The sequence below is a fragment of the Lithobates pipiens genome, unplaced genomic scaffold (assembly GCF_037356315.1).
Source record: "Lithobates pipiens isolate NorthernLeopardFrog02 unplaced genomic scaffold, aLitPip1_a1.2 Scaffold_16, whole genome shotgun sequence".
In the NCBI taxonomy this organism is placed as follows: Eukaryota; Metazoa; Chordata; class Amphibia; order Anura; family Ranidae; genus Lithobates; species Lithobates pipiens.
The window spans coordinates 348,968,442-348,993,800 of record NW_027507748.1 but is presented as its reverse complement, the minus strand read 5'-3'; the positions used below and the strand labels follow the sequence as shown (position 1 = coordinate 348,993,800).

Below are 25,359 nucleotides of genomic sequence, written 5' to 3'. Positions count from 1 at the left end.
GAGCCCAGGTTCACACTGATGCAAGTTTGAAATCCGGATATGCTGTCTGACTTTGGGGGCAATTTGACAGCCATCTGTGCGGGTTCATGCACAGATGTATATTCAGATCACCCCCAAAGTCGCCAAAAGTAGTACTGGAACTACTTTTGGGAACTGGTGCAGAGCCGCAAAGTCGGCGTTGCATCAATTCATACGATGCCGTTGCCGGAAATAGCCGCCGATTTGACATGTCAAATCGCATTTCAAAACAGCCCGACTGGAACGTGGGCTAAAGAATAGGTTCACCTTTAGGAACATGTTACCTTTTTAGGGTGGAACATGTAACACGTTCCCCATGCTAGCTGTCACTTTTTAAAATCAGCTCCTCCCACATGGCAGCTTCATTCATTTACACAGCTCTGTGTGTGTGAATGAACTACAAGCCCTGGCACCATTTGCGGTTGTTGGCTTGTAGTTCTCAATTAATTACAAAGGAGCTGGAGCACTGTACTGTACTGTCATACACTGTTAATATTACTGCCACTGACACCAATGTTGGGGGGTTTACTGTGGTCACTAACCTCAATAATTAAGGTTATTTTGGCGGCCACTGAAACTAATGCTGAGAATTATTAGGGCTTCTGCTAACACCAATTCTGGGGGTACTATTGCAGCCACCTGCACCAGAGTTACTATTACTGCCAGCATGAGTTGCAATCCACTGAAAAAAATGCAACAGGACCAAAAATTCTGGCATCATAGTGTGTTATAATCCATTTGTTTTTTCATTTCAATATGTTGGTTTTGCAAAATGTATGAAAGATAACAGACAATCCACCTATATTGTATGTTCCCAAACTCAATATAACACACTTCAATGCATAAAAATGCTTCCAATGTGCAGCATGCTGGATATGCTTGGGGCTGCACTTGAGGCTCTCCATAATTTCAAAGTTGAATACCACTTGTGTAGAAAATACAAAACATTTTGTTCTTTTTACAACTGTGACATCATCAAAGGGGCTGTAAAAATGGTTTAGCTGTACAAGTCAGGATAAGAGATTCATGGTGGGGGTAATACAGTAATATATCAGGTGTAAGCATTGATGGGATCATGTCTGTAGGAAGTGAGCCAGTGACTAGGGAACAGATAAATCTTCTGTGACTGGTCCAAATTACATTTTTGCTTGAGACTAAGGCTACTTTCACACTGGGGTGCTGAGCGCGCTGGCGGTAAAGTGGTGGTGGGACCCCATCCAGGCACCGCAGTAAGTCTGCAACTGTTGTTTCTTCTATACCATGTACTGTTGTGGGTAATGTGGGGTTGGGTCAGGCCCTAGCGGGGCGGTCAGCTGCGACCGTGCCTTCCCCTCCGGCCTGCGCAACGGCGGAAACAGGGCTACAAGTGGGGCTCAAGTCCTATGGGAATGCGTGGAAAGGGCATCCCTGCACTATTTTCACAGCGGGAACGCCGTTCCCTTTGCAGGACTAGAGCCGTCCGAATGAGATGTATGCAGCGTAGCGCAGGAAGTGTTTGGCTGTAGTAAGTTCTCCCTCACTCCACGCAGCACTGTTCGCTCCCCGGCGGCCCCTCCTCTCTTCTCGTCTATGGTCTATCCCAGATGATGTCACAAGCCAATGGGGATAGACGAGAAGAGAGGAGGGGCCCCTGGGGAGCGAACAGCACCGTGTGAAGTGAGGGAGAACTTACTACAGCCAAACACTTCCTGCGCTACTCTGCATACTGGCTAGTAAGATGACAATGTGCCCTATAATGTGCCCCCTGGTGTGCTATGTGCCCCATGCCCTAATGTGCCGCCTGCCCTGATATCCTATGTGCCCTACTGTGCCCCATGCCGTAATGTGCCCCCTGCCCTGATGTCCTATGTGCCCCACTGTGCCCCATAATGGGCCCTGATGTGCCCCATGCCCTGATGTGCAATGTGCCCTGATGTGGCCTGATGTGCCCCGTGCCCTTATGTGCTATGTGCCCCATAATGTGCCATAATGTGCCCTGATGTGCTATGTGACCCATAATGTGCCCTGATGTGCCATAATGTGCCCCCATGTGCCAATGTTTCCCCATGCCCTGATGTGCCATGGGGCCTGATGTGCCCCATGCCCCGATGTGCCCTTATGTGCTATGTGCGCCTTAGTATGCCCTGATGTGCTATGTGTCCCATAATGTGCCATAATGTTCCCTGATGTGCCCCATGCCCTGATGTGCCCCGTATCCTTATGTGCTATGTGCCCCATAATGTGCCATAATGTGCCATGATGTGCCATAATGTGCCAACGTTTCCCCCTTACCCTGATGTGCTATGTGCCCTGATGTGCTATGTGCCCCATGCCATAATGTGCCCCCTGCCCTGATGTCCTATGTGCCCCACTGTGCCCCATTATGTTCCCTGATGTGCCCCATGCCGTAATGTGCCCCCTGCCCTGATGTCCTATGTGCCCCACAATGTGCCCTGATGTGCCCCATGCCCTGATGTGCCATGTGCCCTGATGTGCCCCGTGCCCTTATGTGCTATGTGCCCTGATGTGCTATGTGCCCCATAATGTGCCCTGATGTGCCATAATATGCCCTGATGTTCTATGTGCCCCATAATGTGCCATAATGTGCCCTGATGTGCTATGTGACCCATAATGTGCCCTGATGTGCCATAATGTGCCCCCATGTGCTAAAGTTTCCCCACGTCCTGATGTGCCATGTGGCCTGATGTGCCCCATGCCCCGATGTGCCCTTATGTGCCCTGATGTGCTATGTGCCCCAATGTGCCACATAATGTGATATAGTGTCCCCCCATGTGCCCTGATGTACCACGTGGCCTGATGTGCCCCGTGCCCTTATGTGCTATGTGCCCTGATGTGCTATGTGCCCCATAATGTGCCATAATATGCCCTGATGTGCTATGTGCCCCATAATGTGCCCTGATGTGCCATAATGTGCCCTGATGTGCTATGTGACCCATAATGTGCCTTGGTGTGCCATAATGTGCCCCCATGTGCCAACGTTTCCCCACGCCCTGATGTGCCCCGTGCCCCATAATGTGCCCTGATGTGCCATAATGTGCCCTGATGTGCCATGTGGCCTGATGTGTCCCATGCCCTGATATGCCCCGTGCCCTGATGTCCTATTTTTTCTTTTTTTGGTGCGGGAGTGGATCTTGGGTGGGAGTTCCCACACTTTTTTCCCCAGGACTTGACCCCTGGCTACAAGGGTTGTTAGCGGGCTTGAAGGAGCTAGTTCAGCGGTTTGAACCAGGCATAGGTGGGGTGCAGGCCCCGGTGTCAGCCTGGGTGGCCCCGGGGACAGGGTTTGGGGGTAACACCGGAGCACCAGGTGGATCAGGGGGTCAAGCAGTAGTGGATACGGAGCCAGCGGTGCCCGCGACTGAGGTCGCTGGGGTGGCAGATAAGGAGGTGGTACAAAAGCCTGCGGGGGGGCTACCACTGAGACCACTAAAAAACAGGACTTGGTCTGGCTGGCAGATGCAGCAAAATGTGAGATTGTGTCGGATAAGCTAAAAAAGGAGGGGGCCCCTTCCCTGTGGTGCCAATTCCGGCCTTGGTGGTGTCACCTTTGGGGGAGGTGCCCAAAAAGGAGCCTAACAAATTTAGGCTCATCCATCATGTCGTTTCCGAAAGGGGGTTCGGTAAACGATGCCATTGACCTGGAGATTTGCACGGTGTCTTATACATCGTTTGATGCAGCAGTCTTTTGGGTAAGGAAATACGGGAAAGGAGTGGTGATGGCTAAGACGGACATAGAGTCGGCCTTCCGTTTGCTTTCGGTACATCCTGATAGCTTTCGTCTGCTAGGTTGTCACTGGCAGGAGGAGTTTTACATTGATAGGTGCTTGCCCATGGGCTGCTCCATATCCTGTGCATTGTTTGAACGATTTAGTTCATTCATTGAGTGAGTGGTTTGGGATGTCGTGAGAATGAATTCAATAATACACTATTTGGACAATTTCCTCTGCGTGGGCCCACCTGCTTCGGAAGTTTGCGCAGTCTTGTTGGCTACGTTGGAACACATCACTGAGAAGTTTGGAGTTCCCCTGGCCCCCAGGTAAGACGGAGGGTCAGACGACGGTGTTGAGTTTCTTAGGCATTGTGTTGGACTCTGAGAGGATGGAATGTAGGCTGCCGGAGGAGAAATTGACGGCGCAGCAGGCGGAGATCCGGGGGATCATGGGATTACGCAAGGTGCAACTTAGACTGTTACAATTGCTGTTGGGTAAGTTGAAATTTGCGTGTCGCATCTTGCCGATGGGGAGGGTATTTTGCCGATGGCTGTTGGCAAGTACCAGGGGGGTCGCATCCCCCAAGCACTATGTGTGCTTGGTGAAGCTCATAGAGAGGATCTGGCGACATGGCACACGTTCCTGGCAAACTTCAACGGCAGGGCGCTGTGGGTGTCGGGCCCTGTTAGCAACTTTGACCTGGAACTGTACACGGATGCGGCAGGGCAGCGGGCTTCGGCGCCTTTTTCCAGGGTAAATGGAGCGCAGGGCCAGGGTGTCAGTGTCGTGTCTTGATAAGAAATTGGCTGGGCTGGCGTTTTGGTTCAAGTTCAAGGGTTTGCCGGATATGACGAAAGATTTTTGGGTGAGATAGGCAATGAAGGGTTACAGGCATTTTCAACCAAGCAGGGACTCAAGGTGCCCGGTTTCGCTTGAACTCTTGGGTAGGTTATTGGGTCAATTATCGGTTACATGTTCATCAGAGTACGAGGTGGCCTTGTTTAAGGCGGCGTTTGCATTGGCATTTTTTGGGGCCTTTGGGGTTAGCCGAACTAGTGAGTCACTCGAAGAAAAAACATGGGGGTTTAGGAGTGGCTGAAGTGGTGTGCGAGGGGGACAGGATGTCCATTCTGGTGCGCAGATCGAAAATGGATCAGCAGGGCAAGGGAAAGAAGGTGCAGGTGTTTTTACTGCCCGGATCGCCCTTGTGCCCTATAATGTTGGTGCAGGGTCTTTATTGGTGCACCAGGATGGGCTGTGCCTCTCGCGATTTCAATTTGCGGCAGTTTTCAGGTTTGGAGGCGTTGGGTTTGGGGGATCAAACATTTTCCTCTCACTCCTTTCGCATAGGGGCAACTACAGGAGCAGTCAGGTGGGGGTTGGATGAGGCGGCAGTAAAATGGATTGGGAGGTGGGAATCTAGGAGGTTTCAATCGTATGTTCGTCCTCGTCTCTTGATTGTATAAGGTGGCGGGGGAGGGGTAGCAGTGGACGTTGTACTTTGTGTTTGAGGTAAATATTGATGGTTTTGGGGGTTGTGTTTTCTTCTCTTCCTTTATGTACGTAGAACACAGGGCCTGGTCTGGATAGTAGGCCACTCTTATGTTTGTTGGGGGGCTAGGAGAGCTGAGGCTCGTCCAGGTGGAAGGCAACTTGGGTTTTCCAGACAGGATGCATGTATAAGATGGTTGGGGGTGCTGGGCATGCTATGGGGCAGGGCGGTGTCGGAGGCACATAGATTTGCATGCCTGTACAGGCCTCCGGATGTGTTGGTACTGCACGTGGGGGGCAATGACCTAGGCAGCAAGACCTTGTTGGACTTGGTGAGGGACATTAAATTTGATTTTTGGCAGCTCCGCCTTGCCTTTCCACACATGATAATAGTGTGGTTGGACATGGTGGCCAGGGCCTCTTGGAGGTTGGCGAGATCGGTGGATAAGATCAATAGGGCCAGGAAGAAAGTGAATAAGGAGGTCAGTGGTTTTGTGGTCAGGAATGGGGAGGGTTGGCTGTACGTCACCTGGAATTGGAAGCGGACACCTGGCATTATTTTAAGAGAGATGGTGTTCACCTGAACGATGTGGGGACTGATTTGTGGTCCTTGGGTCTGCAGGATGGGATATAGCGAGCGTTGAGGGTTTGGCAGGGCACGCAAGGGTTTAGGTTTTGCCCTTGTGTGCTGTGGCATGTTGTTGGTCTGTGCGGATGAAGGATTAACCCCAGTGATGTGAGTTTGGGACCTATCGGTGGTATGGTACCCATGGGTGGTGGTCCAGCTAACAGTAGTTTAGCTGAAGTTGGTTATCAGGTGCACTGCGGTCAGTGTTTTGCCTCTGAGCTAGCATGTCAGCTTGAGGCCTATTCTAGTTTAGGTACCGCGGTGCCGTAATGGATATGATGGTATGATTGGTGGGTTTTTCCTGCACAGACCAATGGGAGGAGTTTAATGGAGGAAGCGCCTTACTACTTTATTCTGTTATGTTAAGTTATGGTAATTAATTGAATATTTTATAATAAAGATAATTGGCTGCTATGGCCATGTTTACTCCAGATTGGTGTGGTCTCATTTTCTGGGGTTATGTTAAGGGGGGACGTAGCAGTTGGAGGTATGGTTGTGGTAGCAACAAGTAAGACACATCTGTTATACAATGGTCAAGAAAACCTGACAGAGGCTCTAACCCCTTTCTACTCAATTCATATTTTTAAACATTTTGGCTAGAGTTTATCTTTAATGCCTGTGTATACACGATCGGACTATCCGGCGGACAAACCAACGGACTTTGCAGCAGAGGTCCTGCGGACTTTCCGAACAAGTGGACCTACCCACACACCGGACAAGCTGCCGGACTTTTTAAATGAACGGACTTGCCCACACACGGAGAAAAGTCTGTTCCTTTTGAACGTGGCTCCAGGTAGACGGGACTAGCAAAGGAGGTGAATGTCGCCGCCTCCATCGGCGAGATTGACACCTCGCTTGCCCCGTTGCCTGGTATGGACTTAAAGGGGAAGCCGTACGCTGAAAAAACGGTGTGGGGGTCCCCCCCAAAGTCCATATCAGACCCTTATCCGAGCACGCAGCCCAGCCAGTCAGGAAAGGGGGTGGGGAGGAGCGAGCGCCCCCCTCCTGAGCCGTACCAGGCCGTGTGCCCTCAACATGGGGGGTTCTTTGGGGAAGGGGGGCCCTGAGGCCCCCCCAGCCCAAAGCACCTTGTCCCCACGTTGATGAGGACAAGAGCCTCTTCCCGACAACCCTGGCCGTTGGTTGTTGGGGTCTGCGGGGCAGGGGGCTTATCGGAATCCGGGAGCCCCCTTTAATAAGTGGGCTCCCAGATAACAGCCCCCCACCCTATGTGAATGAGTATTGGGGTACCATGTACCCCTACCCATTCACCTGGTGAAAAAAAGTGTAAAGAAAAAAACACAACACATGTTTTTAAAATAATTTATTGGACAGCTCCGGTGGTCTTCCGTCTTGGGGGGTCTTCTCGTCGGACTCATCCACTATCTTCTGCTAGCTCTCTTGCTAGCGGAGGAGCCCGGCTTTCTTCTTCATCGTCGTTGCCGCCGTCCGGGGGTCTTCTTCCGACTCTTTTACAAGCCCCCCCCATGCTGAGGGCACGCGGCCTGGTACTGCTCAGGAGGGGGGGGGGCGCTCGCTCCTCCCCACCCCCTTTCCTGACTGGCCGGGCTACGTGCTCGGATAAGGGTCTGATATGGACTTTGGGGGGGACCCCCACGCCGTTTTTTTTTTTCCGCTTAGGGCTTCCCCTTTAAGTCCATACCAGGTGACGGGGCCAGCGAGGTGTCAGTCTCGCCGATGGAGGCGGCGACATTGACCTTCTTCGCTAGTCCCTTCTACCTGGAGGATTCAAAATGAACAGACTTTTCTCCGTGTGTGGGCAAGTCCGTTCATTTCAAAAGTCCGGCGGACTAGCACACAGAGGGGTGGATTGTCCAGCAGACAATTTTCAAGACTTCTTTCTAAGTCCAACTGACTTTTGGGAACACACACGGGCGCATTGTCCGCCGGAGCCCACAAACGGGGTCCGGCGGATAGTCTGATCGTGTGTACACAGCATGAGAATTACTAGCCATTATTGGCCCATTTATCATCTGCAGCTTATGATAATGACTGCTCCAGGCAGTTGGATCTGGTTATTATTGCACAGAGAATTTATAGCTTATTGAAAAACAAAAAAAATCTTTTCAGGGTAGAAGATGTCTTGAGGCTTTAAACTTTATTTTTTGTTTTAGTTTTCCTTCTGTTTGTCTAGGTTTCCTTTGTTCTATAAATAGATCTTAGGGGTATATTTTCTAAAGCAGAGAATGTGACATAAACATCTCAAGGTGTATCTTCCTAATTGCATATGTTTAAATGTCAGTTATGCCACCTACACACAATCAGACTGTCCGAAGGACAACCCGCCGGACTTTGCAGTGGAGGTCCGCCGGACTTTCCGAATGAACGGACTTGGCCACACACGGAGTAAAGTCCATTCATTTTGAACGTGGCTCCAGGTAGACGGAACTAGCGAAGGAAGTCAATGTCGCTGCCTCCATCGACGAGATTGACACCTCGCTAGCCCCATCACCTGGTATGGATTTAAAGGGGAACCCCTCCCCCCAAAAGGCCATACCAGACCCTTATCCGAGCACGCAGCCTGGCCAGTCAGGAAAGAGGGTGGGGACAAGCAAGCGCCCCCCCCTCGTGAGCCGTACCAGGCTGCGTGCCCTCAACATGGGGGGGCCCTGCAGCCCCCAACCCCAAAGCACCTTGTCCCCATGTTGATGAGGACAAGGGCCTCTCCCCCACAACCCTGGCCATTGGTTGTCAGGTCAGCGGGTGGGGAGTTTATCAGAATACAGGAGCCGCAGGGCCCCCCCTTCCCCAAAGCACCCCCCCATGTTGAGGGCACGCGGCCTGGTACGGCTCAGTCTGGCGGACAATTTTGAGTCAAGACTTCCAAGTCCGCCGGACTTTTGGGAACACACACGGGCGCATTGTCCGCCGGACCAAGTCCACCGTATAATCCGATTGTGTGTACGCGGCCTTACTGATTCACTTGCAGTGGATTTACTGCTTTATACATATACCTCTTTAGGGTTATTTCACATGGTGATGCTCTGCTCAGCAGGGGAACTATGGGCAGATCTCCACTGAATCATAGAACGGGACCGATGTCACTTTTGTGACATCTGTGCTTATTCCGTTTTTGTCAACATTTTGATAGCAGATTAGGGTGGACTAATGATGGGTCTATGGGTGGACAGATGTAAACACACTTGTGTCCATTTACATCAGGCTACCTCCAACCTGTTATGTTTAGGCCCGGAGGACCAGATTATAAAGCCAGTGTGAAAGGAGTCCTAACCTAATAGTGTAAAATACAGCCGGATAAGACTGTTCACATGCCACAGCTTTGCTTTGTATCCAGTGGTACTATGCCAGTCATTATCTACTTGCCGACCAGCGCACACCATATACGTCGGCAGAATGGCATTGGTAGGCAAAAGGGCGTACAGGTACGTCTCCTTTAAGAAGCAGTGTCGCGGGCACGCATGCGCCCGCCGTGGTCTCCGTGACCGCAGGTCCTGCGGACTTTATGTCCACTAGGTGCCCGCGATCGTGTCACGGAGAGGAAGAAGTGTGTTGAAGGCAAGCCCCCTCACAGTTAGAATCACTCCCTAGGACACCCTTAACCATTTCCCCGTCCCCTAGTGGTTAACCCCTTCACTGCCAGTGTCATTTACACAGTAATCAATGCATTTTTTATAGCACTGACTGCTCTATAATTGACAATGGTCCCAAAATAGTGTAAAAAATGTCTGATGTGTCCACCATAATGTCGCAGTCGCCGCCATTACTAATAAAAAAAAAAAGAATAATAAAAATGCCATAAAACGATCCCCTATTTTATAGACACATTCAATTTTGCGCAAACCAATCAATATATGCTTAGTGTTTTTTTTTTCGTTTACCAAAAATATGTAGACTAATACATATTGGCCTAAAATGAGGGGAAAAATCATTTTTTTATATAGATTTTTGGAGGATATTTATTATAGCAAAAAGTTAAAAATATTCCTTTTTTTTTTTTTCAAAATTGTCGCTTTTTTTTGTTTATAGCATTAAAAATAAAAAACGCAAAGGCAATCAAATACCACCAAAAGAAAGCTCTATTTGTGGAAAAAAAGAGGACATCAATTTTGTTTGGGTGCATGACCGCGCAATTGTCGGTTAAAGCGACACAGTGACAAATCCCAAAAAGTGCTCTGGTCATTGATCAGCCAAATCCTCCAAGGCTGAAGTGGTTAAAGAGTCCCTTAAAATTACAAACAAGGGCTTTGAAATGACAGAGCTCAATTCTTTGAGGACATGGGGATGCAAACCATCTGGTCCAGGTGCTTTATTCGGTCTAAATATTTATGTGCCATATTAAAAACTTGGCAATTTCAGCAATTTGGGGCTGCACTGCAACCCAAGCCAAGCGATTATAAATTACAGTTTGGCAAAAATAAAAAAACAGGAATTCAGAAGGTGACAGAATTGCCTTCCAAACACCTGATAGTGGCTGCATAGTTGCACTCCGTGATCCACTGTGGATTGCTTTTTGAGCATAGGTTAGTGTGAACTGTATCGATTATAACCCAATGTTAGAAAAGTTTTAAATGTTTATTGTGTGACTATTAAAAAAACAATAACCTTGAGACTGATTTTTAATCCCACTTCTGAGCACTTTGTATTAACTTGCTATATAGTTTGCTTTAACTAACTCCACAGTAAGTTGTAGGATGATTAATCTTAACTATACTGTATATGGTAGCATAAGATTGTACAGGAAACACTAATTAACCAAATAAAGGACCATCTTGTACCAGGCACGCTATCTGTGTTTCCTCAGCCAATAGAAGCATAGAGGTTGTGTGTGTGTGTGTGTGTGTGTGTGTGTGTGTGTGTATATATTCCTTTTGTGTGATTCTTACTGCATCGTTTGGCTTGTAAGCTTCGTTCTTTTGTGTGACACAACAGAAATAAATTGTCTGCTTCTCAATACACCTGGAGTTTGACTGATCACAAGAGAAGAATAATCCTAACATTTTTGGTCCTTCTACGCCCGAAACAACTGGTGCGCATTTCAGATCGGACGGTCCCAACAAAACTTCGGTGAGTATTTGGCTTCGAAGCTCACTGAGAATTAAAAGTCCCCCTACTCAACGGTAGTGGTGAAATAGGGGCGGGGGCTTAAGATCCGGATCCACTGTCTGTTTTCGAACTTGTGTGATCCATTCCTCTGGTGTTTGAGAGGTAAGAGAATTTAAATTATTCTTATTTCTTTCTAAGAGTCTTTCTGTTTTAATGTGTTGTAATTGCTGACATTGGTATTGATTGTAGAATATCTAGATGATCCAGTGCTTGTAGACAGAGACACTTGGGGACCTTTTCTAAGGTAAAAAAAAAATTACGTCACCAGCTGTCCAGGACAGATATAAAAAAAAAAAAAAAAAAAAAATTGAGGTATACCAAACGTCAGAGGTTGATTGCCTGACGCCGGAGGTTGAATGCCCAACGATTTAAGCGCTATTTAGTTAAAGTGGTAGTAAACCCTTCTATCGTTTTCAGTCAAGGAAGCTGCCATCTTGGCCTCTAATGATTCTTCAACTGCCATAATGCTGCACCTGTGATCAGTTATGAAACCAGCCATTGGATAATTTGAAAGTTTGGTTGAGAGCACAACCAATGTGAAAGTTACCATTTCCGGAATGCCGGGAATGTAAGTGTTTTTTTAAACTGGGTCTACTCCCGCTTTAAGTGATCTTTACTCTTGTATTCCTATTGTTACCAGGGGCCGAAGGTCACTATCCCAGTGTTTTATAGGTTAATGAGAGACCCCGACTAACACTGACAATGCGAAACAGTCTCTGTAAAAGAATGTCTTGTGCTTGCTTTATATGCAGGTACATTTATAATGTTAAAAGGCTAAGTTCTGAATCAGAATATGTGTTTGGGTAAAAAAAAATAAAAATCTATTTTGAGACCCTGTGGATTTCAGTTGGGACCAGAGAATAAAGGGGAACAATACAAAAAGGGGTTTCAAGTTTTCTTAAATTCTGCTAAAATATTGGGGTCTGAGGAAAAATATTCAGATAAAAATATATATATATATATATATATATATCATGTATATATTTATATTGAATCTATATGTCAAATAATGAAAAGGATGCCAGGAAACATGTTATGTCTGCATACTTTGGACTTCTATTTGAATAAATTAAAGAATATTGTTTTTAACAACTCCAAGGTAAGGAAGGCGTTTGGTAGTTTGTGCTTATTCATGTTAGATAAAGAGTATCCATTTCCCAGCCCCAATTCAAGTGCAGATATGACACCCCCCACCCCCCTCCTTCTACACAACTGAAGAATGAGGAGAGTTCCTTTTTATGGGGTGGGAGTCTGATTACATGAATGAGTACAAAATGGAACCTTTAGAGGCATTTTAAAGTTTAGAACATTAACTTAAGGTATGAAATAATGTAGACTACACAGTCCTTAGAGTCAAAGACAAATGATGTCCTTCTTGGGTAGGACACATTTTTGTAGAGCCTGGATTCCCGGGTATTCCATGCTGATGGCCCCATTGGTTCAGGCACTACATCTCCCCCCCAGGGTGCTATAAAATGGAGTGAGGAAATAGACGGCTTTTATTGACCTAAAACAAGTCCTTTCTAGTTCATCAGTGTTAGCCTTACCGACCTATGCCAAACCTTTTGAACAAACAGTAAACTCAAGGGAAGGTCACATGACATCAGTACTTACACAAGCACATGGCGGGCACCAGAGGCCGATTGCTTACTACTCTACAAAATTAGACAGTGTAACTAGAGCACTTCCACCCTGTGTACAGGCAGTGGTAGCTGCAGCTGAAGCAGTTAAGGCCTCAGCATCTATAGTGCTATATATCACACGCTGACACTTAAAGTACCACATGCAGCATCTGTTATCCTTTTACAACACAGATATCACATTTGAGCCCAGCACAACACCTTTCCTGTATGACATTTTTGACACAACCTCACTTAACAATACAGACTACATTAAACCCATCCACACTACTACCACTTCCTTGTGATGGTCATAAACATGCCACAAAGTGATTTGAAAGAGGTACCATTATCTAACCCTGACATGACACTTTTTGTTGATGGCTCTAGTATGAAAAATCTAGATGGCACACATGCAACTGGATATGCAGTAGTGACACAGGATGAAATTTTGGAAGCTAGGCAATTACCAAAACATTATTCAGCACAAGTAGCAGAACTTGTAGCACTGACAAGAGCATACATTTGATCAGAAAGAAAATCCGTAACCATATACACTGACAGTCAATATGCCTTTTCAACAGTACATGTTTTTTGCACAACAATGGTCACCTCCAGTGGTTAGCCAATTTCACACACAGACTTCATTCTAGAACTCCTTAAATGCAATAGAGTTTCCAAAAGAGCTTGTAATCTGCAAATGTTAAGCACACACAAAATATACAGACCCCATCTCAAAAGGGAAATAAAAGAGCAGATGAAAAAGAGGCCAAAATAGCGGCACAAGAAAACACAAATAATGACAGAACGAGAAAGCCATAGAGATAGATCATACAGTCCTTACTGATATGCAGCAGAATGCACCCCCCACCCCCCAGAGAGAAATATTGGAAAACAAAAGGTTGCACAATGGATAATATTTACATGTCACCTGATTGAAAATCGGTATTGCCAAAATCCCTATTTAGGTATGCAGCAGTATTGACACATGGGGTTACTCGTGTGTCAAAAAGGGGGATGACTGAGATATGGCTTCACTAACTACAAAAAATATATATATATATAAATGATAGATACAATGCTCGGGGAGGCATAAGACCATGGAAAGGGAAGTTCCCCACACGGCAATATCCATGCCAACACATGTGCATGGATTTGATTGAATTAGACAAATGTGAAAGGAAGAAATAGTTTGGTAATCAGACACCCTGACCAAATGGGTGGAGATATTCCCGACAGGAAGTGCAGATAGTGATAATGGACCCCATTTTGTAAATAAAACTATACAACATTTGACAGAAGTGATGAGAATTAAAGTGAAATACCATTGTGCCTAACATCCACAATCAGCTGGATTGGTGAAAAGACATCATGGCATTCTAAAAAGCAAACTGAGAAAAGCTATGGAAGAAACAGGTAAAAATTGGATGTACTGCCTACTAGTAGCTGTGACCAGTATGCATATCACACCCACAAAAGAAGCTTTAAGCCCATTTGAAATGATACATGGAAGGCCATGTAAGACCCTTACAATCAAATGAAACACCTACTGAGCAGTCTGAGCACACACTAGCATAATGCATGTCTAGGTTGTTAAGACAAGGACGTACTAATGATTTTGGTTCTGTCCTAGAAGGTCCAATTCAAGAAGATGAAAAGGTGCATGGTGGGAGATTGGGTCTTAACAAAAAGTAATAAGAAAAAGCAGTGGTACTCCCCAAGGTGGGATGGTCCTTTCAAAGTCCTCTTAACTACCCCTACTGCGATAAGGATTGCAGAGAGGTAAACCTGGATTCACCAGTCCCATTCCAAAAAGGTTTTACAGGCAGAGTAGGACCAGTTGGCTACAAGAGGTTCAGAAAATCCGGCTACAAAGGGAGGTCTCACACAAGGTTGGACTTGTCTCAAACCGATGAAGTCTCCCTCCCCTTCCCTATCCGCTGGAACTCTGTAGCTGATTAGGATGAAAGGGACAGTATTTATCCTTGGGTTACTGGTGACTCTTGCAGAGGCATCCATAAGAGGGGTTATAGGTTATGGAAGTGCAGAGGAACCTTTGGATTGGGAAAGAACAGGAAAAGCATTGAATCTAACCTTTTTAGAGGGAATAACTAGCACTATACTGGTAGACTTCTGTCAGATTGCAGATTGTGGGGATACTACTGGGGCTAGAGGACTTCTATTGGCAGATAAATACATTTGCTGGCTCTGGAATAGGGCGGGAGGTCAAGCATGGAATCAGGCCCTGTGGACCACAGTGTATTAAGATTGGGGGTATAATCTACCAAAAGCTTAAAAAGAGTGGAATAAAGGAAAGACTCAATTACAGAAGCGGCCAACTCCCCCTGGACACATAGTACGAACTTTAACCAGTTATTGATAACATTAAACGGAGCCGAGGAAGGAAGATCAGTGGTTGTATTCTATGGGGGTGGTTAGAATGGTTGAGGTACATGGTTAAAACTCTCTAAACCCTTGTACACACGGTCGGAGATTCCGACAACCAAATCCGTCAGAGTAATTCCGACGGATTAATTCCGGAAGTGATGTTGCATACACACGGTCGGACTAAGTTGTCGGAAAATCCGATTGTACATAACATGATGACGTTATTTCGTTACAATGGGACTATGTTCAGGCTAGTAGCCAATAGCTTTGGTCTAGGAATTTGATCTGAGCATGCGTGGCACCTTGTCCGTCGGAGTAGGCTACACATGATCAGAGTATGTCCGATCGGAGCATTTTGTCGGAAATATATTTCCGGCAAGTTGGAAAAGTTGGTCCGACGGAAACAGTCCGATGCAGACCACACACAGTCGGAATATCCGACAAAACGCTCCGATAGGAAACATTCCGACGGAATCTCCGACCGTGTGTACAAGGGCTAAAAAAGGAAAACTGTTTAGTTTGTGCCAAGAGCTATAAACCTGAAACAAAATTCTACCTGTCACACATGGAGTTTGTCGTTTCCCCAGTACAGAGACCTCAGATGCCTCCAGCGGTTACCGCTTATCCGGGCAACTTTACTTGTTTTGCACTCCCAGGGAACTGTAGTGGGGTGGATCTTGGGTCATTACCCAATGACTACTGTGTGGAGAGGATTAACACGGACAACAGTGACTGGGTTGAACATGACATTCAGAGAGCTGATGTCTGGTGGATGTGTGGGGGGTAAGAAACCACGAGCTAGGATACTGGCCAATGCCTAAAAAGGGATTGCGCTATGGTCCAGCTGGCTATGCCCCTGAGGATCCTGTCAGAACATCCATGGAGTAAGAGTCACCAATGGTATCAGAGGGACACCTCTCCCATAGTGTCATTTGACTCTCAGATCTACATAGATGAGATTGGGGTTCCTTGCGGGGTGTCGGATGAGTTTAAGGCCAGGAATCAGGTGACAGCTGGGTTTGAGTCTCTTTGCTGGTGGGTGACTATAAAACAAAAATGTTGACTGGATTAACTATATATACTAGAACTAACGATTTGTAAACTATACTAGGGATGCTGTGAAGGGCCTAGCAGAACAGTTGGCCCCCACATCTTTAATGGTATGGCGGAACTGAATGGCCTTAGATATGGTCCTAGTTGAAAAAGGAGGGGTATGCAAAATGTTTGGTGGCATTTGTGTGGCACCTTTATCTCTAACAATACAGCTCCTGGAGGGACCATGACCAGAGCCTTGGAAGGACTGACTGCTCTATTAAATGAATTAGCGAAAAACTCAGGTATTAATGATCCATTCACAAACTGGCTTGAAGGATGGTTCAGTAAATGGACTGGACTTATCACATCATGTTTGATCTCAATTGCTGTGGCTTTGGCCGTTTTGGTCACTTGCGGATGCTGCGGCCTTCCCTGTATTCGAGGACTAGGGATGAGTTTCGTGTTCACATCGAATTCCGAACATTATGGGCCGTTCGCGCCAAATTCGTGTGGCGCTCACGGCCCACAATGCACTGCGTCATCGCAGTGCATTGCTGGCTCATGATTGGCCAAGCATGCACTGTGACCCCGCATGCTTGGCCAATCACAGCGCCAGCAGCGAGGAGAGCCATGATTGGCCACAGGCAGGATGCCTGTGGCCAATCATAGCTCAGGCTGTGTAGTGCACGCCCCACACTATATAAGGCCGCCAGCGCGGCGGCCTAGTGTAGTGTGTTGGCGTCTGAAGCAGTTAGTGGGTGTTCTGTGTACCTTCAACACAGTACACACCGATCGTTTTCGGCCGATTTTCGATCTTGCTGTTGTGTAGTGGTTGTTGTCTGTGTGCCCTGACCGCAGTATACACCGCTATATTCACCTCACCTATATAGCTAGTGATCTATCTTTTATAATAGAGCTTGCAGTCAGTAGTGTTAGGAGCTTGTACGTGCTGTCTGCGTGCTCTGTACCCAGTACACACCGCTATATCCACCTAGCTCTTCTCTATTTGAGCCCACTTGCCATCTGCTTATTATTGGAAGTTGTGTGTGCCTCCAGCACAGCACAGTATACATCTGTATATACCCCTTTATCTCTGGTGTTCTATAAAAAAGGCATCTGCAGGAATTAGTGGGTTTTTTGTGCCTCCAGCACAATATACACCTGTATCTACCATTTATTGCTGTTCTCTAATAGAGCCATCTGCAGGGCTTAGTGGGTGTTGTGTGACTCCATTACACTGCTGTTTTACCCAACTCCCTTCAGGCCATTACCATGTCTGGAAGGCCAGCAAGGAGAGGCAGACAGGCGCGAGCCGATAAGAGGGCAAGCAGGCTCTGTGTCTAGAGACAACAGTGCTGGTCGTGGACGCGGTGCATTGTCATCAGCACGTGGCCATGGGACATGCTTGTCCTTCTTTTCGGCAGCTGGACATGTTGAACCGCAACATGCCAACGACTTGGTAGAGTGGATGACCAAGCCCTCTTCATCCTCTCTCACCCAGTCTCAGGGTACTAGCAAAGCAGCTGCCAACGCATCATCTTCCCTCCTCTCAATGTCGTCATCATCAGTGACTCCTTCCCTAGACCCACCACGTCCTCCTGAGGAGTCTCCTGAACTCTTTGAGCACAGTGTTGGGTACATGCTCCAGGAGGATGCCCAGTGTTTTGTGGGCTCTGATGACACTCAGCTAGAGGAAGGCAGTAGCGTGAGCGCAGAGAGAGGGGATGCTCAAGAAGGACAGCAATCTGGCAGTCATATTCCACAAGCTGCAGCATACTGCCAGGTTTGCTACAGCGATGAAGAGGGAGGGGGGATGATGAGGGCACTGACTCCACGTGGGTGCCTGGTAGGAGAGAGGAGGAGGAGGCACATGTCTAACGAGGCAGGATGCCCTCCGGGGGCCAGCTTAGGGGCAGCACACTGACTGAATCACACCACAGAGCTCCGCCTGTGCAGGGCGCTGCCTCTGCGCGTTATTCTAAAAGTTCTTTGGTGTGTGCCTTTTTTTGAGACGAGTGCATCAGACCGCACCACTGCTATTTGCAACATATGTCTCAAGCGTATCTCGCGTGGCCAAAACATCAGCCGCTTGGGCACCACATGCTTGACCAGACATATGTTGACCTGCCATGCAGCTCGTTGGCAAGCGTACCTCAAAGACCCACACCAAAGAACAAAGCGGACCTCTCCTTGCTCCTCATCAGCTGGCATCTCCAACCCCACTAGATCTTCAGTCCTCTCTGAAACCTGCTCTGAGAGGAATGAAGGTGTAGAATTAGGTGTGTCACAGCCAAGTGCTTCCGGGAACTCTGCTAGCGGTACACCCACGTCCGATTATAGCAGGCAAATGTCCCTGCCCCAGCTGCTGGACCGGCGAAAGAAGTTCACTCCCAGCCATCCACATGCCCAGCGGTTGAATGCTAGCTTGGCTAAATTGCTAGCACTTCAACTGCTGCCTTTTCAGTTGGTAAACTCGGCCCCCTTCCGTGAGTTTGTACAATGTGCGGTTCCTCAGTGGCAGGTCCCCAAACGCCACTTTTTCTCACGGAAGGCGATTCCGGCTCTCTACCGGCATGTGGAAGGCAATGTCCTTGCCTCGCTGGACAGGGCGGTCAGCGGTAAGGTGCATATTACCGCTGACTCATGGTCCAGCAGGCATGGACAGGGACATTACCTGTCTTTCACAGCCCATTGGGTCACTCTTCTGGCAGCTGGGAAGGATGCAGGGCAAGGTGCAGTAGTGTTGGAGGTTGTTCCGCCACCACGCCTCCAAAATGCTACTATTGGTTGTGACACACCTCTCTCCTCCACCCCCGCCTCTTCTTCTTCCTCCATGGCCTCTTCCAGTGCTCTGTCCTCAGAACCAGCGGTGCTCCGTAGGCGTTCCAGGGGCGACGCAAGTATGCAGGCAAAACGATGCCATGCCGTGCTTGCGCTGGTTTGTTTGGGGGACAGGAGCCACACTGGGGCGGATGTTTTGTCAGCTCTGCAGGGGCAGGCCGAGAGGTGGTTGACGCCATGCCAGCTTAAGCCAGGAATGGTGGTTTGTGACAATGGCACCAACCTCCTCTCCGCCCTCCGACAGGGACAACTGACCCATGTGCCCTGTGTAGCTCACGTCCTTAACCTGGTGGTGCAGCGGTTCTTGGGCAGGTACCCCGGCTTACAGGATGTCCTGAAGCAGGCCAGGAAAGTCTGTGTGCATTTCCGCCGATCATTTAATGCCTGTGCTCGGCTGGCTGAGCTCCAAAGGAAGTTGAACCTGCCCAAGAACCGCCTTATATGTGACATGCCCACCAGGTGGAACTCAACGTTGGCCATGCTGCAGCGGCTGCACACGCAGCAGAGGGCCATCAATGAGTATCTGTGCGACGACGGCACCAGGACAGGGTCAGGGGAGCTCGGTTTTTTCTCACCACACCAGTGGGGCATGATCAGGGATGCATGCACTGTCCTGTCACCGTTTGAGGAGGCCACAAGGATGGTGAGCAGTGACAGTGCATGCATCAGTGACACTGTACCTCTTGTCCACCTCTTGGAGCATACGCTGCGTGGAATAATGGACAGGGCACTTGCGGCAGAACAGAGGCAGGAAGAGAAGGACTTCCTTGCCTCTCAAGGCCCCCTTTATCCAGACAGTGCTGTGCCACCTATCACACAGGAAGAGGATGAGGAGGAGGAAGAGGAGGAGGAAGATGATTGTGTCAGCATGGAGGTGGAGGCTGGCACTCAGCAGCAGTCTTGTAGGGATGATTTACAGTCCCAAGAAACACGTGGACTTGTACGTGGCTGGGAGAAGGTAGCTGCGGATCATGTTTTCCTTAGTGACCCAGAGGACTCCGGACCGAATGCCCCAGCTAACCTACGCTGCACGGCCTCCCTGATCCTGCAAAGCCTGCGGAAGGATCCTAGTATTCTTCGGATCAAGGAGAGGGACCATTACTGGCTGGCCACTCTCCTTGATCCACGGTACAAGGGTAAGGTTGCCGACCTTATCTTGCCATCGCAGAGGGAGCAGAGGATGAGACATCTCCGGGAGGCCTTGCAGAAAGGTCTGTGCAACGCGTTCCCAGAGACTGGGAGGTTACAAACTCCTGGTCCTGGACAACGTGTTGCTGAGGCATCGGTCAGAAGGAGTGGTGGAGAAGGTGGCCGTCTGATGCTTTCAGACAATTTTTTAGTCCGCAGCCCCAACGTATGATCACCCATCGCCAGCGTCTGATTTACATGGTGCAGGAATACCTAGGGGCAAGGTCAGACTTGGAAACCTTTCCCACCGAAAATCCTCTGGCTTACTGGGTCTTGAGGATGGATCACTGGCCAGAGCTTGCACAGTATGCAATTGAGCTACTGGCCTGTCCTGCATCCAGCGTTCTTTCGGAACGCACCTTCAGTGCTGCTGGTGGCTTTGTTACCGATCACAGGGTGCGCCTGTCCACCGAATCAGTTGATCGACTGACCTTCATCAAGATGAATCAGTCTTGGATCACCCACAGCTACCAAGCACCTGAAGCTGATGTAACCGAATAATTTTTTTTGAAATATCACATCCCTTCAAGACTGCCTATGCTGATGCTGAGTGACTGTCCTGTTATGTTGATTGTCTATCCTCTTCCTCCTCCGCTGATATGTTGGAAGAACAGGTTCTGGGTGATGCCATCAGCCCAATTTTTCTGTACAAGTACAATTCCTGTTTAAGTACAATTTTTGATGCAATGCTTTGCAGCAGGGCTAATTCCTGCAATAAAACTAGAGTATATGGGAGAGGTTGCAGTGTCGTGGCACCAGCACCAGTGCCTAAGGCCCAATTTTTCTGCCCCTGTTTAACAGAGACATGCAATTACAATTCTTGATATAATATTTCACAGGAGGGCCCGTTCCTGTGCCCACCCAGAGTAACTGTGAGGACTTAGTGTTGTGGCACTAGCACCACAACCACCAAAGGTCAATTTTTCTACCACTGTTCAACAATGGCATGTAATTACAATTCTTGATATAATTGTTCACAGCAGGGCGCTCCAGCGCCCAGCAAGAGTCACTTTGAGGGCCTACAATGTTGTGGCAAAACCAACACCTTGTTCCGCCATTTCTGCAGAGCATATAGGGCAGGCCCCTACTTTCAAACATCCAACTTACAAACATCTACTTGCAAACGGAAGGAGACAACAGCAAGTGAGATGAAAAAAGATGGACGACAAAACAAATTATACAGGGGTGATAACCCTTCCCTAGGTTTTCCAAAAAGCTTAAAAATAGTTTTTTTGACTGGAGCTACACTTTAAAAATGTACCAGTTGAAAATGACAAACAGATTCAACTTAACACAACAAACCTACACAGTCCCTGTCTTCTTTGCACCGCCTGTATACTGCTGTTCTGAGTATATAGGGCCTGGGGGCCACACGCATTTCCTTTTTTTAATATGGGTACAGGGTTCCCCTTGATATGCGTACAAGACCCAAAAGGGGCTGGTAATGGGCAGGGAGGGCTACCCATGCCATTTTTCTCAATGGTTTTCAACCATATTGCAGGAACCAGATATAACATTAAAACCGCAAGCAGTTTTCAATGATGTTATTTCTGTTTAATGTCATTTTGTGCAGGGACTGTTCTAAACACGGGAAACACATGGCACTTCACAGGCATACTACAGACACCCCCCAGGCACCATATTTAAAGGAATATTTCACTTTTTTTTCACTTTAATCATCATTAAAATCAGTGCTCCCGCCAAAATGGCCATTTTTAAAAACATTTTAAGCATTGACCCATGTCCCCTGGGGCAAGAGCCAGGTCCCCAAACCCTTTTTAGGATAGTATCTTGCATATTAGCCGTTAAAATTAGCACTTTTCATTTCGAACGGTCGAGTCCCATAGACGTCAATGGGGTTCTAAAGTTTGTTCGAATTTGGGGTCCGTTCGAAAGTTCTGGTGCGAACCGAACCGGGGGGTGTTCGGCTCATCCCTATCGAGGACTTTCACAAAAACTGATTGAAACTGCAGTCTCAAGAACAATGCATCAAACCCTTCCTACCTCTGAGGAGACTTATGTGGACATTGAAGCTCAACTTAATGACATACAGTCCAAAAGTGCATAAACACAGGGACCATCATCGAAATGTGTTGAGATAAAATAGTCACACAAAAGGAGGGAATGTTAGAAAAGTTTTAAATGTTTATTATGTGACTATTAAAAAAACAAATAACCCGAGACTGATTTTTAAAATGACTTCTGAGCACGTGGTTGTATTAATTTTCTGTATCGTTTTGCTTTAACCAACTGCATAGTAAGTTGTAGGATGATTAGGCTTAACCATATATGGTAGCATAAGATTGTACAGGAAACACCAATTAGCCAAAATAAAGTACCATCCTGTACCAGACATGCTATCTAGGTTTCCTCAGCCAATAAAAGCATAGAGGCTGTATTATTGTAGGTATTAGGAGGGGGGGATATACATTCCTTTGTGTGAGTCTTACTGCATCCTTTGGCTTGTAAGCTTCACCCTTGTGTGACACATCAGAAATAAATTAATTGTCTGCTTCTCAATACACCTGGAGTTTGACTGATAAGAGAAGATTAATCCCAACAATGTCATCTAGGATGACGTTGTCATTAGTGATGTCAGCTATAACAAATGTCATGGTTATCAAGGACATCGTTTTATAGCAAGATTTTGCACGCAAGCTCATTAAATTGTCCAAAGTAATGATTTTGTATTAGAACACTGCTGATGTTATGAAATGAAAGATAGAGATCATATTTTAGGCAACAGTGGATATTTCACAAATTGTCAATTTTATTTGATAATGGAGAATAGAACTTTCATATTATATCCGTTTTATCACAGGTACACAAATCAAAAAAAGGTTTTTACTTTTCTTATAACTCAATTATAATGAATTTGTTGCCTCTTTTTTCGCTACAAGGAAAAAATTAGCCAAGGTGTCAGCAATATGTAAGCGAGTCATTCTCTCCGGGATTGGGAATATGTCCATGCTTTGTATTGTGTATCCAGCCTGGGTGATCGCACTCCTCACCACCTCTTCGTCTAGAGAAAGACAGGAGAAGGTCTTCTGCTGTACGACGTAGTAGGAATTTCCCAGGGCCCCAATGAGCACTAGGTGTCCTCCTGGTCTGAGCAGTCTTGTGATATTCTGAATAGAGCAGTGATAAGCCCCCAGGTCTTTACAGGCCGTCTCCAGACAAAGGGAGGTGATCAGGCAGTCTGCAGGAGGCACCTCTATGGGATCCAGTGGATTACTCCTGGTCACGTCACACTTTAGCACCTTCAGTATTCTGGACCTCAGCTTGTTCTGTTTCTCTTCCCATTTATCTCTGCTTTAAACATGAAATAGTTAGGTGGATTCATCTATGCATATTTGTTTTATACATTGCACACTATGTCAGTGTAAAACTTCCAAGTATGTATTGCCTCACAAAGATCACAATACCCCCCTTGAAAATATAAAAACCCCACACAAACACACCCCAAAGACCCCCCCCAAAAATCTCCCATATTAAACTCACTACACAAATCAACCCCAACCAGCCAATTCCCTCCCTATTTTCACTCTTCCTGAGAATATTACATAAATCCTAAAGTGGGAGCTTGTGTAACCCTCCCCAAAGTCCCTCTAGTCTCTGCCCTTCTACCTGCACAAAAACAATATATTGAGAATATAAGGAATAGGACCTGCCTGTACCCTGAAGAGCTAATACCACACCTTAAAACCACAATGTGTGAAGGAGGGGCTAGAGCTCTACAAAAAAAAAAAAAAAAAAAAAAAAAAAAAAAAAAAAGGTACAAGCTGAAATCCTGGGCCTGCCTATAGAGCCAAGACCACCTATAACCTAGGAAAAGGTTGATGGATATCAAATCCAGTTCCATAGGCTATAGTGTAAAGAAAATATATAATAATAATAATAATAAATAATAATAATGTCTTTAGCATCTAATATCATATGTGGCCATAGGGAGAAAATGGACTCGCGTAAAAGGAAAAATATTGATGTTCACATCCTGGGATAGTGCAATATGTCCATGGGCTGCTATATAGCCATGCGAGTCTGTAGCTATATCCACGATCAATAGATGTTCCCGCTGCAAACTCAAGCTGTAGAGAGATAGAGATACACACACACACACACACACACACACACACACACACACCCCCCCAATAAAAACAAGTCACCACAGTGAAGAGGGGGCCATGGGCACATCACACTATCCTCGGATATGAACATCAATATTAATTTTTCCTTTTACTCCAGTCCATTGTCTCCATATGATATTACAGGCTAAAGACATCCTGTTTTAGGTTTTTACACTATGGGTCATTGCACTGCATTTGCAGACTTGATATCAATCAGGATTTTTCTGGGTTATTGGTGGTCTTGGCTCAATAGGCAGGCCCAGGTATCCAGCTTCTACCTTGTAGAGCTCTAGCACTTCATTCACCCATTGTGGTTTTAAAAGGTGGGATGCTGGCTCTTCATGGTACAGGCAGATCCTATTCCTTAGATTTTATTTTTAGTACATTGTTTTGTGCAGGTAGAGAGGCAGGGAGTAGGATGCTCTGAGGGAATGTTATATCACCTCCCACTGTAGGATTGTTGTTGAATGTTATCAGGATGGGCGAATATAGGGAGGGAATTAGCCGATTAGGGTTGATTTGTGTAGTGGGGTTAATATGGGTGGTGTTTTTTTTTGGGGGGGGGGGGGGTCTTTTGAATTTAATACTGCTGATTTTTACTTCACTTTATATGTCAATAAACTTTGTAGGAGGTAACTCATAAGGGTGTGTTTATCTTTTTATTTAATTTTTTTCTGACTCCCCTGGCAATGCCTTCATCTTCTTTGGTCTCCAGAAGGATGGAATCATCTTTTCTATAATCCAGGATTACCATCTACTCCCTGAACTGGAATTTTGGCGCAGAGATAACAGTTATCTAAACCAGGCATCACTAAATGCCAGACTGCGGTCCGGACACAGACCAAGTAACAGTCCTGTCCAGACCACAGCCGCACCACTTAGCCTGATCTCTTCTCCTGCCACTGCTGCTCTTAAAACTCACAGTGAAGGGTGGATTCCTCTTCTGTATATGCATTTGCCTGCCTGCTGCCACTGCTGCTGTTAAACTACACAGGGAGTGGGAGCTGCACAACCTTTTGCTTGTTAACAAGTGTTGGTCAGCTCCTATCCTCAATGCAGACCTTCTGCATCTCCTGCCCTCTTCCCTGCTGTGACTAACAGCAGCAGCACGGCGGCGAGCAGGCATATACAAAAAGAGGAATCCACCCTTCTGTGTCTCCCATCCTCTTCCGCGCTTAAAAATCAGTGTGAAGGACCCGAGTCATGGAACGAAAATGAGAGTTTATCCA

At 46.9% G+C, this 25,359-nt stretch overlaps 1 protein-coding gene across 1 annotated transcript in view; it reads right to left on the bottom strand.

Annotated features, from left to right (window-relative positions):
• Positions 1-22,731: 22,731 nt before the first annotated feature.
• The window catches only part of LOC143984371 (indolethylamine N-methyltransferase-like), a 47,342-nt gene continuing 44,714 nt past the window's right edge, over positions 22,732-25,359 (bottom strand). The window contains exon 3 of the mRNA XM_077484596.1: positions 22,732-23,312. Coding sequence (XP_077340722.1) covers positions 22,868-23,312 — 445 coding nt within the window. The 3' untranslated portion in view covers positions 22,732-22,867. The remainder of the gene's footprint in view (positions 23,313-25,359) is intronic.